The following is an 18,465-nucleotide window of genomic DNA, read 5'->3' as shown; positions in this document are numbered from 1 at the left end:
CCGGCAACGAAACAGGATGCAAATCGCGCCACAGGGAAATTACTTGAAAAGGGCAAACGGTCTATATTCCGATGAAAAAAAAGAAACGAGAACAGCGACAACAACAACAACGACAACGACGACGACGACAACAGCAAACAACAGAAATATGAGAAGAGCAATAGTGGACGAGTGAAAAACAATCGAGCAAGTTTCGGGATAAAAAGAGAAGCCGATCGCGAACAGCGAGCAGCGTACCGGGCGCCGCTGAACGAATATCGATAGCCGGCCTAGTCAATCCTGCGGCAGAAATTGAAGCGAAATTGGATCCCGAGGAAAATGCAGTTCTCGCGATAACTCGATATTAGTCTCGGCCACCGCGTCCGACTTTATTCGGCGCGCCAACGCGAGATGGGACGGGACGGGCGGGACGACGAGACACGTCGTGTAGCCATTGTTTCGCGAATAATAATTATTTTCTTCGGACGATCCCGTCGGGTTTTTCCCGGCGATCGACCACGGACAGACGCGGACCGCGTTATAATACCCGGGAGAACGGTGCAGCGAAGCGCATCTATCGTTGCACCGGCCTCCGCTGACCCATTTCGACTTCAAACACGGATCACTCGCGACTCCCGTCCATCCGGCGGCGTGTCTAACCCGAATACTCGCCGGCCGACACGGGAAATTGAAATTGGAACAAAGGGGAGCGGGTGTAACGAACCCCGGGCCGAAATGAAATCGGTCTGACCCGAGTTGATCCGCGTCGCGGGACGGTCGTTTCGATGGAGAAAAAAAAGAGAGAAAAAAGAAAGGAGTCTCGGCGATATCGAGCAGAGAGTCGAGACGCGAAATAAAAGTGAATTACGACGGAAATTAAAGGAGTTGGGCGAGAAGCGACGGAAAGTGCAGGGGCGGGATATAAATTCCGAGGAGACGCGGCATCCTTTAGACGGATAGGGGGCGACGGGGAGGAGGGTCGGGCCGCGTCAGCGGAATCGTCGCGTTTTCATGGGATTTCTGCGCCGGCGAAGATAACTCCCTTTTACGCGGCCGACGCGGATGCGATTCTCCTTCGAGCTGGAAAAATTTGTCTTCTCGGCGTGCGGCGACGAAAACGAGCAGCCCCCGGACCGATAAAAATCCTCGGCGAATCGTGCCAAAAGGATGGCGCCGCACACTTTCCAGCGGGGCTCGCGACCTCGCACGGACCCCGCGCCGGCGTCTCCGTTCGCCGAAAAGAACCGCCGTTTCGAAAATTAGTGGGACGAAAAGATCCGGGGAAATCGCGCGGAACGCGCCCGAGAGAGATACGTTCTCGCGCGGTTTTACGTCGCTCCGCGAAGTAAAACGCCGCGACGAAAGCGGCGCGGAATTTGTTAGTCGCGATCGCACGACGAGCGAATTTCGCGTTTCCATTCGTCAACGTTGTGTAACGGTTTTCCAACGCGATTTCAAGTATTACCGGTTTGCGACGCGTTTCCGCGGCCGCGGCCGCTTAATTGGAACCGTTCAGCAAGATTACCGTCACTTCGATTAATCGAACGGGTTCCGTTTCGGCCGCGAGCAACAGGTGTACGCACCGGATTTATTCGTTAAACGGCTGCAAATAAAAACTCGGCCGCCGTTTCTAATGATCGAACACCTACCGCGAAAATGGACCGATCGGCGCCGAACACGGTCGATCGTCTCCATTCCGTGTACAGTAAATTCTCCCGAGTTGTCCCACAGCTTGGAAACGAAAACGAACAACTTGGGAAGACGAGGTACAGTATTGTCTCTCTAATTGACGCTCGGGTTGTGTACAAAAATGGACGAGGATTGGGAAGAGGAGATACGATTGTTCGAACCTTGCGACTCGTTTTTATAGTTGTTGACAATCGATAACCATAAAAAGCGAGCAACACGGCTCGAACAATCGTGTCTTCTCTTCCAAAATTGTCCATTTTTGGACAACCTGAGCGTCGGTAATGGAGACATCACTGTATCACGGGGAAGCATCGAAAGGGTGTCTAGTGCCTAGTCTCTAGACTTACCGCTCTCGCGTTGAACGCCTGGTTCAGATTGTTCACGTTATTGTTCAGATGATTGTTGTTGTTCAGGTTGTTCGCTGTGCGGTTGGAGTTGTTGTTGGTCGAATGGTGGTTCGAGTGGTTGCCATTGTTGTGCTTGTTGTGCTTGTGCAGCACCATAGCGACGAACATTTTCGCTCGTCTCGCCGGCCGGTCGCTCGCTAAACGATTTATCGTTCCTCCAGCGATCCGCAATATCATTCGTCGCCACGGTGCATAATTCGGACCAACTAAAAGGTCAGAGCGAGACCGTGAGCGGGTCGGATTCGTCCCGAGGGACAAGTGGATGGACAATTCTGTTTCTCGACTCGGTGGTAGGCACGCGGCTACACCCCTAGCGTCGCGAGTCGTTCCTAAATCATCGTTGGCGATCGGCTCGCCCGTGACCGAGCAACGTAGCCTCTCCGATCGTCGGCCGAGGCTCCGTAACTCCTCGAAACCACGGGCGAATGCAGCGGGAGTGATTCGCCGGCGATTTTAATCGGGCTCGTCACGAACGCGGCTCGATGGGAAATTAAATCTCCGCGAAAAGGCGATATTTCTCGCGGGCCCATCTCGTCGCCGACGATAAATCGCGGCGCGCGCACGCCCAGCTCGTTAATCGAACGCGCGACAAATCCAGGCTTCGTCCAATTAACGCCGTTAAGTTATTGCCGGCACGAACAGAAGCGATTATCGCGCGAGATTCGTCGAGGATCGGTCGTGTAGCAGCCACCTATATACCGTCGCGTCGAACGCGCGATCGTTCGATCGACTACTCGCCTGGAATCGCTCGCGACTCGCCACACGTTCTTTCGAAGCACCCGGAGAATCGTGGAGCCCGAGGGTCGATGGCGACTTCGTGCTCCGGCGATCGGCCCGCTCCCCCGATCCTCTTTTTACGATTTCCGCGCGAAATAGGCGGCGGCGGCGTCGTTTTGCACGTGCGGTCCTCGAGCACGTGAAGAAACGCGACGGCTGACGGCTCGTATTGATTCGTTATAAATAGTCAGGTGCAGCGAACTGCGCCGCTCCTTCCCTGCCAGGCCCGCCCTCTCTTTCTCTCTTTCCCCGTTTCCCTTTCGCCGTTGTCTCGTTCGAGCTGTCGTAGATCGATGCCGGCGAACGCCACGGAACCTTGCGACTCGCGGCGTTCCCAAACTTCAGCTCGCGCCCGGCCCCTCGCGAGTCGATGTTCCCGAGGCCCGACGCGAAATATCGGGCCACTGCTCCGAAATCGGGAGCGAAGAAGCCACGCCTCTGCTCGAGCCGGTCCAAAGGACACGCCCACCGTGAAACGGATCGCGGTTTAGATCGCAGGACTCGTCGGTAGCTCGGCCGAACCAAGAACGTACGAGCAGCAAGAACGAAGCGAACGCTCGCGCGAACGAGTTGGCGGACGACGCGAGAGAGGATCTTATTATCGGCCTCGTGGCACCTGGAAGATGGATCAGGCGATAGAGGCGGAGGATCCAGCGGAGGGACGCTCGCAAGTTCTTCCGGTGAAAAAAACGGGCCGGCGGACCTTCGGGATCGTATTAAACCCCTGACAGGACATTATCGTTAAGCGCTCCGCTCGATTACCGCCGATGCAAACACCTGCCGTCGGCCGCCCATTTATTACCGGGCTCTCTATGCTTCGGATTTCACGCGGAGCAGGGGGATAACGGTCCGAAGATCCGTTTCCGACGAGGATCATCCGCGAGCGACGTGGATCGTGCGCGAGACGCGGCCCGGAGTCGTCTTAACAGGTAACGCGACGCAGGCCCGCGATAATTGGAGCCCGAGAGAGGGACCGTCGCGCAGGGACCGGTATCGGAAGCGACCCAATTCGATTACAAGGCAATGTTCTGGCCGCAATTATTACCTCGGGGCTAACCGCGTTAGGTCGCCGCCAGACGATCGTCGCGCCATGGTCTGCCGGAACAGCGATTCAAAGCCAGAAGTCAATTTCGCGAATTTTATAGCTCGGAAGACTGTTTTTTAATGCACTTATAACCCTCCAAAGCTTTAAAATTTATAACATTAGCACATTCGAGCAGTTCCAACGAAAGTTGGTCGGCATTCGCCTTTCTGGAAATTAGAAGGCAAAAGTTTTGCAGGAAAAAGTTTTCTTTCCACAAGAAATGGCGATCGTCCTCGATTTTTCAAATATTAATACACAGTTTTGACCGGATAATAATTCTAGCCGGTATCCAAATGAGTCCTTAAAAATCTCTTAAACCTTGCAACAACGCTGAAATAATTTTGACCACGGATTGCTGCATCGCCGGACCACCGTTTCGCTGCGGAACAACCCGCTGCCACGCGGACGTCCGCCGACCAATCGGCAATCGTCTCGCCGACTTGCAATAACTATTCCAATTAACAGTAAACGGCCGGCGGGAGAGACGCCGAGATGGAGCGATTTCTGTCCGGGCGGAGAGTTCGTCGACACGACCGTGTAAAGTTCACCGCGAGTTTCCGCCTCCACTTTCTTCACCTTCGACCGGCCGGGAAGGTCTCCCGGGCTCCCCGGGAGCTTTTTCATAAACGAGCGATCATTTTGACGAATTCCCCGAACACCCAGCTGCGCCCGGGTCCGCGGGCTTTTTACCCTCCGAAACGGGTGGGAAAAGCGAGCAGAATTGTGCCCGAGGCGTGGAATATTTATCGCGGCGGCTCGAATTCGATCCGAAAGAGCGGCTGCCGTCTATCCGCGCGATAGATTACGTCGAGGAAATAAATACGTTGATCCGGGAGCGGAAATCTCGATAATTGAAAAGTTCTCGGAGCTCGACCGTCCGGGGAGGGTGGTCGCGTTTAAACACCGGCGCGATCTATAAGACAGAGGGTGGTTCTGCGGAGGGCGAGCCGGCCTCCTCGGTGGAACTCGCGATGGGAAACGCGGCCGAGTGGAAGTCGATCACGAATGGTCCGTGCATCCTGCGTGCGTCACGATCAGTGATACTAACTTTTCCAATTACCAATAAATCCCGGGAAACGGAAGCCGGCGAGCTCGGGGGAAAAAGTACGCGCGAGAACGAGTACGCCCGGTGCGCCGTTTATCACGCGGAAATGGAAGTCGGCGGTTCCGCGCGGACACCGTCCCGGCCTCGGCGATGATAGTCCATCATCCCGCGGCTACGCGACGCCGCCTCGTTATCGTCGGCACCGTCGACTCCCGAAATATAAGGCCATAAAAGCCTAACGGTGTCGCGCGTACCAGACGGCGATAATGCTTTATCGTATGCGAGAACGGCGAGAGCCGGCTCTAACGAGATCGCCGTCGACGTCCCAAACGAACCACGCGAGAAACCAGAAACCATCGAAAACTGCGTGTTCGAGCGGAGCCGCCGCTCGTTTTACGAGCTCTTTACGAGACCGAGAACAGGTTCGAGGTTCCGAGGGTTCGGCTCGCGTCGCCCTCCTGCCAGAAACGAGTTGCCCGGTGAAGCCCGGGCTCCGCGGCATCCTCTAAATAACCGCCAAGAACAATCGGCCGCCCCGATTTCCTTCCTCGAGTTCCTCCGAGTTCTCTATCGTCAGCGGAACGTCTAATCCCGCTCGGTCGATCGATCCGTTCGGCCACCGATCGTCCGGACCGTGCTTCCCTCCTAATGTTCGATCGCCGCAGTCTACCTCTCCTTGATAAACGAACCTTTCTCCGTTCTACCGAAACGAAATTTCGGATAGAACTTCCGGTTCGTAAAGCGGACAACCGAAACTTTTCGAAGATCGAGGAGAACGGCCGAAACAGCGCGACTACGGTGCGGTGGTTCCCCTGAACTTGCGAAAATTCGTGATTACTTTCAGCATCTTCGGAAACAGCGGAGAATTCGATGCAATCTTATTATCTTTGCAATTCTCTTGTTCGTCCTATCTTGGAATATGCTGCGATCGCGATGCCACGATATCGGCTCGCAGAAACAAAAGTCTCGATTGATTATATTTAAGTTTGGCTTTTCCTTGTTTCATTCTTTATTTCTTTCTTTTTGTTCCTGCATCTCATCTGTCCCTGCGCGATCATATCATTACTCTTCCACTCTCATTGTAACAAAGGGTCTATCCCGTTGATAAATAAAGTTACTATTATTGTGTCACAATCTGGCCCTAGTCAAATGCGAATACCTAATTGAACAAATTCAACCCGATCACCGATTGTCGACAACTATAAAAATCGTATCTCCTCTTCCCAAATTGCTCATTTTTGTGCTCGATCCGAGCGCGAATTAGGGAGAAATTACGGTGCCCCCGTTCGTTCCACGAAGACGTTCGTTTCCACTCGTCACCGATATCCCGCGCGTGCAATCGGCGAATAATCGAGAGGCTAGTGCCGGGATCGATCGAAAAGTTTTTCCGCCGGTAGGCACACACACACCGGATTTTCCTCTTCTCGTTGGTTCTCGCGCCGCATCCCGGCGTATTCCGCCCAGTTTTCGGAGCGTGCTTTCCATCGCACGCAAAACGGTCCGGAGCGGCGCGGAATTCGAGGGGGAACCGTTCTCGAATGCGAATGGATTTTCGCCTTCGCCAGGCGGATTACGGGGATCATTGTGCCGTCGATGAATGGGAATGTCGGCTGGCTGGCGAAACGCGGGTGCGCGTCAATAGCCGTATCTTGGCGCGTTAGGCATTTCTACAATACATTAAACGTCCGATCTAAGAGCGGAGCGGAGCGGCGAGCCGATATCGCGGATTCGCAAAGTTTTTCCGGGAACAATAGCGGCGGCGTTGGTTATTTGTACGCGCGTCTGCCGATCCATCGGACGTATCTATTGGCTGTTTCGAGGACGGTATACGGTCTGCGGATTTCACAGGGACGAAGCTCCAATAGCGTCGCCGACATTGTTTCGTCGGTGCGCGCGCTAGTTATCGTGTCCCTCGTGCACAGACACGCGTAGTACAGTAATGTCTCTCTAATCGACGTCCAGATTTCGCACAAAAATGAACAATTTGGGAAGAGGAGATACGATAATTCGAGCCATGCGGTTTAGTTTTGTAGTTATAAATTGTCCACAATTATAAAAACGAGCCGAAGGCTCGAATAATCCTATCTCCTCTTCCTAAATTGTCCATTTCGGAAGAATAGGTCACATGATTCACCTGACATTTCATTCCAAAATTCCCTTTTCGATAGCACGTATTCTCGGAGATCAATTTCGTCGTCATGTGGCCTTCGTCGTCAATTGCCTTCGAATCGTGTCACGTGGCCTGCGAATTGCCATCGAATTGTGGCATAAAAAAGTTAATCTTATCTCCTCTTCCCAAATTATCCATTTTAGTGGACAATCTGAGCGTCGGTAAGGGAGACATTACTGTAGACACGTGTAGAGGACACGCGCGGGGGAACAGGAGGCACGAATAGACGAAAATCGCGGATCCGCGCGCGAGAATATTGGAAGCGGAGAAGTCCCGGCGCGGAACCGCGCGCGCTGGGACCGTCGCGCGTTTTCGTTTCTATCGAGATCAAGGGAACGGAAATATTGGTTCGGGGATCTCCTTTCCCTTCGTTGGCTCTTTTCTTTTTATGATACGAGCCGAAGACGAATGGGAATACTGCGTAAGAGTATCCGGGATTTGTTTCCTACCTCCGCGGAAGAAGGAGGCGTAGGTGTTATTGGATCGGGACGTCGCAGATTGCGTTCGTTCCGCGATGCATTTCGTTCACGGGCGAGATTGCATGCGCTTTTGTGCATGCCAAATCACCGTCCCAAAGTGTCCTCAATATTCAACAGTTCTCCGAACGATCGGGAGGCGATCGTCCGATTTTTCCACGATTTTCCCTCGAGCGCTCGCCTCCCGGCGTTCCCTTTCGCTCGTTCTCTTTGCACTGCGCGCGGTGCCACCGACGAAACACTAGAGGCGGTTCCCAGGGGGTCCGGGGGGGTTCCCCGAGGGTTCCTCGAGGGTTCCTCGAGCGCCGCCGGCTCGAATTATGCGGGTGAGATTGCGTTCGGGGCGAAAAAGGAGCCTCGGCCTTGGAGTCCGTCACCTCGAGACGAGAATCACAGTGTGATTCGGAGAATCACACTACCGTGTACACAGATTATCTCGGAACTATTCTCTGGCAGCGTAACAGAGGAAAGGGAACGGAAGCGAGCGCGGTGAATCGAATATCGACTCGTTAAAAGAGACGCGAGACGGCCGACGAGACGACGACGCCGGGAGTCCGATCCCCTGCAGGAATTTCGCATGCCCGGCTGAATCCGAACATCGATAAAACTCCTGCGATGCTAATGACGACGGGTGCAGTGCGTGGAATCGAAACTCGTCGGACTCGGGGTGTCCCCGTCGCCGGATCCCTGAAGCTATTCCTTCGACGGTGGCCGCGTAACTTTCCTCGCTTCGAAACTCGTGCCTGTTCCAATTGTCTGGGGAGTACGTTTGCCCTAGGAAAATAGCGCGCCGCCGAGCGAAAACACTTGCGAACCATAAATACGGCTCGGTATGTATCGACCAGAGCTTCCCTGCATCATTTTGTCATCTTTCTAGGTAACTGCTGCTCGAAGAAGTGCAGCTCTTCGTCGACAAAATATCGAGTCGAGTGCGCGTTGAAATAACCTAATACAGTAATGTCTCCCTAACTGACGCTAATATTACAGTAATGTCTCCCTAACTGACGCTAGGATTACAGTAATGTCTCCGTAACTGACGCTCAGATTGTGCACAAAAATGGAGAATTTGGGAAGAGGAGATACGATTATTCGAGCCTTACAGCTCGTTTTTATAATCGTTGACAATTCGTGACTATAATATGTCAATAAGTGACTATAAATATGAACCGCAAGGTTCGAATAATCGTATCTCCTCTTCCCAAATTGTCCATTTTCGTGTACAATCTGAGCGTCGGTTCGAGAGACATTACTGTAGTTCCCAAACGAGCGAACGATCAACTCTCAGCGACGAACCGTCGTTAGAGAATCTTCTGTCGGGCAATTGAATTTAATCTTGCCGCGATCCGCGCACCCTGCCGAGGAATTCCGGCGATTCTTGCGGAGGAAGTCCGGGCCAACAAGTTGCTAAAAAAAGAGGAGCGCCGGCGAATAAATTAATCCGGCCGGACCGATATCGCGCCGGCGAGTCCAGAAAAATTGGAGTAAACGGAGGACAGCGAGAGGAGAGAAAGGGTGCGCGAGAGGATAGAACAATGGTTGATCCTCGACGAGGGAATTTCGCGAGGCCGTGGACGGTCCATTTAAAAAATTTGTTCGCTCGCCTCGGGGAGGGCGGGCGAGAAAAAACGCGGTCGTCTCGAGAAGAAAAGGGCGGCGAGGTACGGCGAGGCGCGAGGCGGGGGGGGGGGCGCGTTCGGGACGGCAGAAGTTCCGCCGACAACGTGGAACAAAAACTCCAAGTCCTCGTCGACGTCGCATTCTCCTGATGCACACCGGGGGTCATATTCCACCTGCTCTCGGAACGCGCATCCAGTGTTACGTGTCCATTTACATAAGCCAGCCGGTCCTCGTCCGTGTGTACGCGCCGACATGTGCACGCTCCGATACGGACGGGGACGAGCCGCGTGTATCTGCGCAGCCATCGCTGCATACACGGTGTCCAGCTTTGTCCGAGCAGCCGATGCATCGCGCTGCATCGCTTCGCGTCGCGTCGAATGCGCCCGGAGGGGAAAGAGAGCTCGTCGATGATTCGCGTGCGCGCGATTCATCGTCGGACAGAACGCCGCGTTTCTTTTTTCTCGTGAAACGGCCGCTCGAAGAGCCGTGGCCAGTCGGCCGAGAGCATCGATCCCCGTCCGTCCAGATAAGGTGCACCGGACCGCGATGCGTCCGGCTCTGTCGCAGTTTTGATAATCCCTATCGGTGGCTCGTTAGCCGCATTTAATTAAGCGTGTTACGCGGCCCATCGTAATCCCGTCGCTGTCGCTCTATACACAGACTCGCGGCGTTCCATCGGTGATGCCGATGCTCGATCGATTGCATAACGAGGTCAATTATAAAGCGTTTTACGGCGGTGACTGATGTCTCATCGGTGGAAACTCTGGTGGCGCGGTGTCGCCGGTTAAAAGCTTTCTTAATTATTTTCACGGCTCGTATACATCCTTCGGGCAGCCTTCCACACACAGCTTTCCTATTCATTTTTCTTCGCGTGATTTTTTTTTCGTTATCAGTACACTCCTGTTCCTACGGTGGTAGCTATTTTTATGTCTGACAAAATCTCTCGCCTATTGTGTCTACTGTGCGCCTACACGCTCGCTATACTTTTTCAGAAGACGTTCTTACTCGCTTTGTATTATACATCTTGATAGTATACATATTAGATTTACAGATAGATATTATATTTTGATAGTATACATTATACATATAGATAGATACATATTTGTAGTATACATTTTGATTTGCTACGTGAAATCTCTTTCGTTCTATTACCTTTTCTATGGCAAAGGCCTTTCTACTCGTTTACACGAATAAATATATTATTATTATTATTATTAGATAAATGCTCCCTCACGACTCGTTTCGAGCCGATAGAATTAGCTCCGGCTAATTTATTTGTACAAAGGCGGCGTTCCCGCGGGAGTTGCACGCGACCCGGTCGCCTTGGCCAGAACGGTCTATCTATTCTACGGTCGAGCGACTGCAAACTTTCACGAGCGAGATGCTGCAATCGCGATCGCGTTCGCGTTCGCGAACGAGAACGGTCCTCTACCGTTCAGCGATCTGCTCGATTGAAAGCCGAATGCCCCGGTAATCGAGGGTCCGCTGCTCGTCGCCGGTGACCGGTGATCGGTGTCCACAATAACCGTGGACACCCTGCGCGCCTCTATGCGTGTATGTAGATCGGCTCGCACCGGTGCATTTCCTGTGCAACGCGCTGGCGCACGTGACAGACGATGACCGTGATTCGACAGACAGCACGCGAGCACGCGAGCTCGCGATTACGTCCACGGGCGAACGCACTCTGCGCATCCCTGTGCAGCCCCGTGCACGCCGAATGGCCCCGCCAATAAACCTCCGTAACAAGACCGACCGCGTAACGAACGAGACCAAATGGGGATGGACGAGCTCTCTGCGAGGCCAGCACTGCGACGAGCACGCGTGAAATATAATTAGGCAACCGCGCGTACCACGGCTACCGATACTGTTTTCCCGAGTCAACTTTTCTTCGCCCGCGACGCGCTTTCGCGGAAAAATGTGGCTCCCTCTGATTTTATAATTTATTATTTATTATAATTTTTGTGTAATAATTCGGTACAAATGATATTAAATCGAGGTTGTGCAATGAGTCTGCTCGTGGACCTCTCGACACCTAGTAAAAGACAAGGGAAATTACACGAATTCGAAGCGTTAGTTCAGATAAATTTTGAGACACGTTCTCGTGGGACTATTTCCATGGAGCTTGGCTTAAACGAAAGTTGGAAGTGTCTACTTTAAGACAGGGTATATTATATTGCAATAAAATGGCGAGATCGTTTTGAAAAATTCAATGGAATCGACCTGCGACATCATGGGGCTGAAGAGATTTAAAAGGAAAAATTCGGATGGATTTTAAAATACGTTCTCGTAAAGCTATTTTGATGCAACTTAGCTTAAATGAAAGCTGAAAGTGTCTATTTTAAGACGGCGTAGGTTAGGCTGAAATTGTATAACAGGTCCGTCCGCGTCAACGTCTGCGCGATACTATATTTTCTCGCAAGAAATTCGATGAAATTTCGATGAAATTCGGAGACGAGTCTCGGTGATTCGTAGCCGCGAGATGTAATATTCTAGTAATCCTCCCATCTATAGACAGGATAGGTAATAAACAGGATGTCCTAGGTGTGACGGCGTACCTCGGCGTTCGCTCCGGAAACGTTCGAGCATTATGTCATTTGTCGGTCGTCGGAGGCGAGGAATCGTCGAATCCGGTCTCGGTGTGCGCGAGACGAGATAAATTGTAAGTCGAAGAGGAATTACACAGCCGACGAGTGTCTGACGGATCGGATCGGGAGAGCGTGTATCGTTTGATCGAGGTTCCCGAGCGTTCGTTCCCGCAGCACCCTCGATTTCGCGCAATTTCCCATCAAAGTGGCCCGGAAAATCGCGTACAAATAGACAATTTCCGAGTTTCCACGGGGCCACGGGAACGAGAGCGCGCCACGACGAGTGTTATGCACACTTGATACCTGCTCTCCCGACGAATTCGATTAACGGCGACGGCCGACGAAGCGGCTCGGAAACGATGACGCCGCCGATGGCCGTTCCCGATGGCCAATCGGCCCGTTTTATTTCGCCGGCCGATTTTCCAGCAGCGTTCTATTCGCCGGCACGGCTGTTTGCTCGGTCCGCTTTCCACGCTCCCGCGTTCCCGTCGATAATTTTCGACAGCGACTGCCGCCGCCGCGTCCGCGCAAATTATTCCGGCCGCGATGCAGTTCCGAGCGCAACTGCGCGTTAATGCTAATTCCCCTCGTGTTAATAATGAATATCTCGACCGGAAATCCCGGCGCGGCCTACGCGCCGTTTCGAAAAAAACCGGCAAGATTTTCCAGCAGTCGAACAACCGTCGCCGCCGCCGTCTGGCCGGTTTCCGACCGACGAAACAACGCTCGGACAAGTTTCGTATTTGCGAACGACCGATTCGATCGACCGGAACATGGTCTGGTTCGTCCATTTTCCTGCACGGACAAATGTAATCCTGGCCGTCGAAATTCCAGAACGGTTGCCGAGGAAGCCAGAGAGGAGCACGGAGCGAAACGTAATCAAGGCGGGAGAATAGGAGAACGCGGCTTTAATCGGACCGAATTAACGGAGCAACGGTTGGTTCTCGTCGAGCGTGATCGGTGCTAAAAACAATCCAGGCTGTCGTTTGGCGGGCAGGGTTGCGAGCCGTGGCCGGATTCCCTTGCATTACACGGTGGCAGTCTTTATGCGGTCGGATTACAGGACCGGCAGCAAGCGCATTGTGTTCCGAAACGCGCCACTGTGAACACGGCCTAATGGAACGTCCGAGATTAACCGGCGGCCAGCGAATCGTGTTGGTTTCGTTAATCCCTTGACCGAATCGGCGTTCTCTTAATGATTTATCGGCCGCGATAATGCCGGACACCCACGGCCGCCGCGCCGCTCTTCGCCTCGCCTCGCCTCGCCTCGTCGGCTAAACCAGGAACGAGCGCGCCCAATTGATTCCCGCGAAATCCGCGTTTCATCTCCGGGCACAGAGACTCTTAACGATGGTACAAACACGCGTGCGAACGACGCGGCACGGTCCAAAGAGCTTCTCGAATCGATAATCGCTCGGCCGAGATGCGCGAACGTGCGACCGCCGTCACGTGCTGTCCAAAACAAATCCTGTTTCTTTTACAAACGACATCTAAACGCCCGAACTAACCGGCTTACGAGCAAGAATTCATACGGCCGGAAAGGCAACGTATTTTTTACGGGCCAGATTTTTGTAACAGTTTGTATTTTCTCGCGTAATACCGAACTCGGAGAATAAACTTTCCTCGAAATACCGGTCAAACATGGAAATAGCACGTTCGAATATATTTAACTGTGTGTAATATTTATACGTAATTACCACAGTAATGTCTCCCTAACTGGCGCTTAGATTGCGCAGAAAAATGGACAATGTGGGAACAGGAGATACGATTATTCCGGCTTTGCACCATGTTTTCATAATCGTTGACAATCGGTAACTATAAAAACAAGTCGCAAGGCCCCTCTTCCCAAATTGTCCATTTTCGTGGACAATTGGAGAGACATTACCGTATTTCGAGAATAAGTTGCTTCGCCACTCTATATTGCACGAGAGAAGACACGAACATTTATAGTCCATTTACCGTTTCAAGAATCTACTTCTTCCTCAGGCGAGATTTTTTAAACCCCGAAACATCGAGCACGGGGCGGCTAATTGTGCTAATTACAATTGCGGCGAGCCGAGGGTTGCTCGTGGTTGACCTAGGAGACCCACGCGCCCCTTGGTCGCGCGTGACGAATTTCGAAAGCCCCGATATTAACCGCTTGCGGGCTTCATCCGAGTTAATTCGGCCTTAACGTGCTGTGTAGTTTCCCTGATCCGCGCGGAAGCTCCGACGTATCCGCTGTGTCGCGGCACGACGGGCAAAGGTTTTTTCTTCTCGGAAAGCTCGCTTGAAAAGCTCCGGGACAACCTCGAGCGTCGCGAGACGCGTCGGGGAACGCGACTGATCCGTCGAATTCCCTCGTGTCGGCTGCCTCGATCGAGGCGAGCGACGACGAGTCTAAATGAATCCGTCTCTGGCAAACAATGGGTTTCCCGGCGGCGGCCGCGCGAGCCTCCGCTCGCCCGCGGACGATTTCTATGGTGCAGTTTTCATGAATCCTATCTGCGATCCGCAGAGCCGGACACGTTCCACAATGCAGTCGCATCTGCGGCACGAGAGGCGCCACCTTTTTTCCTCGGCGGCGCGCGGTGCACGTTTTCCCGCTTCGGAAAACGCCGCTCTTTAGCCGAGCGGACGTTCGAATCCCGGTCAAGCGGAAAATTCGCCGGAATCGAGATCGTTCGATCGGCGGGGAAGCTTGTTGGGAGCCGAAGAGTCGCGTCGGCGCGGGACTTTTCGACGTTTCGACGGGCCCGGGAACGCCGCGAGAGTGCTACCTGTTTATTTTGAAGACGCGCGTTCGAGTCGCGCGAGTCGCTAGTTCAAATAGATGCGAGCAATATTTTTAGAGAGGCTTTGATCTTCCCTGTGCGCAAACACCGCGCGCCCCATCCGCCCTCCCGGGGCTCTGAAAAATCGACGCGGGTCCCCCGCCTTCCTTTTTAAACGCTCCAGAAATACGAGGACCGGCCCCCGGCCGAGTCACGGATAATTTCACAGAGAAAATATCCTCCGCGCGATTCCGACAGCAAATCGGAAATAAATATCCGCGGCGCGGCACGGCGCGGTGCGGCGTTCGACGCTAACTCGCTTCCCGATAATTTCGAATGGAAAACCGGCGAAGTTGCCGGGAATAGCTAATAGGCGTGCTCCTGGGAACGTCTCGGCGGACCCGCGGCTCTGTCAGGTGTTCAACGTGAAATTCGGATATCTGCCGATGGAGAGAGAAAGAGAGTCTCCGGGATATCTCACCTGCCAGTCCGCCGCGCCGCGCGCCGCGCCGTCTAAAAATACGAGCGCGCAAACACGTCGGACGATCGATCACGGTGCATCGCACCAGACGCACCAGACGCACCGTTCCGCCCGTGAGAACAACTTTTACGAGCGAAACGGCTCGCTGCGAACGTATTTTTTTCCCCTCCGCGTAACTTCGTGAAAGCATTTCCCTGCGATGCAGAAAAATCCCGAACAACGGGGTGCCGGGCTACTTTTTCGCCAAGCTGTGCCAACCAGCTGGGATTTTCTATACGCGTCCGACGCGTTTATACAGCGGTGTATCAGAAAATAATGCTTTTGCTTTTTGGAAATCGATTTCCAAATGTCGCGTCTGCTTCGGAAGCGGAGATTCGGACGCGATCACGTCGCGGTTAATTTCAACGTTTACGGAATACAGTAATGTCTCTCTAATTGACGCTCAGATTGTCCACAAAAATATGGACAATTTAGGAAGAGGAGATACGATTGTTCGAGCCTTGCGGTTCACTTTTATAGTCACGAATTGTCAACAACTATAAAAAACGAGCTGCGAGGCTCGGATAATCGTATCTCCTCTTCCCAAATTGTCCATTTTTGTGGATCATTTGAGCGTCAGTAAGGGAGACATTACTGTAGTCAATTTGATTGATTTGGTAGCGCTAGTGTTAAGTTAATATTCACTTGTTCGTTACTCGATCCAAACAACTGCCTATACGCCTCGTTATTCGGTACACGTTTTCTCAATGAAATACTGCAACCCTTCGTTTCGCATTTCGAATCTTCAACCCTTTGCACTCGAAGCTATTTTAATTATATTTTAAACCAATTTTTTCTGATCTATAGTGTTTCGATTTTATACGATTTATTGCGATTTATGCATACGAAAACCTATTGGCAAGTACAAAGCTTGCAATTTCAAGAGTCTTTTAGATAAAAACGAGTCTGATACTATTACAATTATTTTGAAAAACAGTGTAGCAATTTTTTAGCAGCGCCTCAGAGTCAACGCTCGAGCGCAAAGTGTTAATATTCCGTGGTATTCCTTTTGGCAAAGCTCTGAACGCCGGAACGCCGAGCTAGAAAGTGTCAATGCCTCCGCAATCTCGGAGATTCGAGCGACGATTGTATCGATCAGTCGAGCGCCGGTCTCGTTGAATTTTCTGCGAGGCGAAATGTCTTGGCGAGACGACAGGTCGGTTTCCAAGCGACCGCGATTAGAGCTCGCGTGCTCCTAATGGCCGAGAGAGACCTTCCACGCACGAAAAATGGCGAGCCGGGGGTGGTCCGGGCGCGCACGCACGCGTCTCTCGAAGAAAAATCAGATAACACCCTCGCATGAATTACCGGGCACAGCGGACGACGTTATGAATCATCGGAGGAAATTACGGCACCGATCCTCCGCGTCTTCGGATGATTTAAAGCCTCCCAACGATCGGTCTCTCTCTCTCGATCGATGATCGCCGCGCGACGAGCGCGCGCGCGATCGGTTAACATCTCGCGTTAGCTCGAACACGAAAGTCCCATCATGCCGGAGAGAGGAAACGCTGCGGAACGCCGCGGCGAGGCTCGGTGCTCAACAAGTGTTGCATCAGGTTGAAACAGGAACAATCTCCTCGGCTTGCACAATCGCAATAATTTCTCAATCGCGGAAAAGAAACGCTCCGGGTACCTTACCAGACGAATCGATTCCGCTCGAGGCTCGATAGGGCGCTCGATCCGAGCGCCGGAGCGATCGACCAGCTTCCTGTTGCGGGCTTTCGTAACTTATTAACATTGGGCGGGGACCCGGGGGCCGAGTTTCTAGACGGTGGCTGAGTTATGGCAGTCTCGTACGCGCGACGCTTTTATTGCCGGCCACTTTACGATCCCGTAAAATAACCGGCGGTGTATTAAACGCGTGCGAGTATTCCGAGCACGGGTTGCGGCCCGCTCGAAGACATTGTGTCCCTTTCGTTAGCCGCGGGCTTCCGGATTCGGCCGATAAATCCCGGGCGGACGGGCCCGAGTTCGCCTCGGCTCGGCTGCTATTCGAAAACCGCGGGGGAACGCAAGAGATATGTCTTCCTCCGGCGAGGACGCCTCGGAAAACACGGACGGCCGCGGATTTTTTCGGCCGCCACCGCCGGCTCGTTACCCCGGAAGCGGCAGTTAGACGTCGTAAGCTCCGAGGAAAGGCAAACAGCCCGTCTTCTCTGCCGAGTCCCCGTTTTCTTAGCCTCCGGCGATCGTTCTTTTGTTTCCGCGCGTTCTCCTCCGTCCCCAAAGAGGAAAAAGCAAGCCCCGGGGGAGGCGGGCGGGGGTGGCGCGCTTCGCTGCAACGTCTCTCGGCCACCGCCGTCTCCGAACTTCTTCCCCATGGACACCGTAAATCTTCGCCGGTGGGTAGCCGTCCCTCGGGGACCGCCAGACACCGAACGGATCATGGTAAGCCACTTTATCGGGACTCGCCGTCACGTACGAATTCGAACGCGCGTTTTATCGCGCGCCCCGAGCCGAGTGAAAACCCGGTCCGCAACGGTCCCCCGCCAGATGAAACGTCTGCGGCGCGCGAGGAAATAAATTTCAGACGTATCCCGAACCGATGCGATAAGGGAAAGCCTGGGCGCGACCGACGGGGTCGTTTATCAGATTCCTCTCTCGTTATTATTTCGTCGGACGTTTAAATTTTTCTATCAGGGAGATCCCTGCGGCCGAGAGTGTCGGAGAGCAGGGTCTCCGTAAAAGGTGGAACGAAGGAGAAGCAAGACGTCATCGACGATTCTTTGGGGCCCGCGAGGGAGAAAGGGAGCAAGAGAGAAAAAGAGCCGTCTCGTGACCGGTTCTTCCACAATGGCGCCCCGACGGGACGCGGCCAGATCGGGAGGACTCGTCCAAGCGAATCGCCTCGCGAGAAAGAGAGAGAGAGAGAGAGAGAGAGAGAGAGAGAGAAACCGGCGAGATCGTCACGCGACGCTCGTCAACAAGTTGGAAATTGGCATCGCCGGCAGGTAGACCGACGTGTCTCTTACGGGACACGGAACGGTTCCGCGGCGTTTCGTGCCCCGCGAGCTGCTTCCCCGTCCACGAACAAACTCGATATCCTCTAACGATCGGCTGGGAATTTTGATTCGCGGCCGTCGCGTGTCCGCCGGCTAACGGCAATCGCGAGAGCTCTTTCTCTCCGCATGCCGAGCCGGGACAACAAACCGAGCGCTAACTTTCCGGCGTTGGACGGCCAGACGATAAAAGACCGAGCGAAGAAAGAGTTCTATCGACCGCAATTAAGACGCGCGATGCCGCCCGCGGAAAAGGCACCCCGGGTCGATATTATATATAAACGCGTCCGCTGTCGAAGGGACTCCCGCTTTCGAAGGTCCTCGACCGAAGGAATCGGAAAATTCCTGGAGCGCACCGCGCGTC

The 18,465-nt window shown here is 53.3% G+C and overlaps 1 protein-coding gene across 3 annotated transcripts in view; it reads right to left on the bottom strand.

Moving 5' to 3' along the window:
- The window catches only part of GckIII (Germinal centre kinase III), a 112,247-nt gene that overhangs the window by 66,390 nt on the left and 27,392 nt on the right, over window positions 1-18,465 (bottom strand). For 2 of the 3 annotated variants that reach the window (XM_076521073.1, XM_076521072.1), the window contains one exon: window positions 2,016-2,281. The exons of the other annotated variant lie outside the window; for it this stretch is intronic. In XM_076521073.1, coding sequence (XP_076377188.1) covers window positions 2,016-2,252 — 237 coding nt within the window. In that variant the 5' untranslated portion in view covers window positions 2,253-2,281. Of the gene's footprint in view, window positions 1-2,015; window positions 2,282-18,465 lie in introns of those variants that run through there. 3 annotated transcript variants of the gene reach the window in all.

This window comes from Megalopta genalis, chromosome 4 (assembly GCF_051020955.1).
Source record: "Megalopta genalis isolate 19385.01 chromosome 4, iyMegGena1_principal, whole genome shotgun sequence".
Lineage (NCBI taxonomy): Eukaryota > Metazoa > Arthropoda > Insecta > Hymenoptera > Halictidae > Megalopta > Megalopta genalis.
Note: the sequence above shows the minus strand (reverse complement) of the source record. Positions and strands in the feature narration are given on the sequence as shown.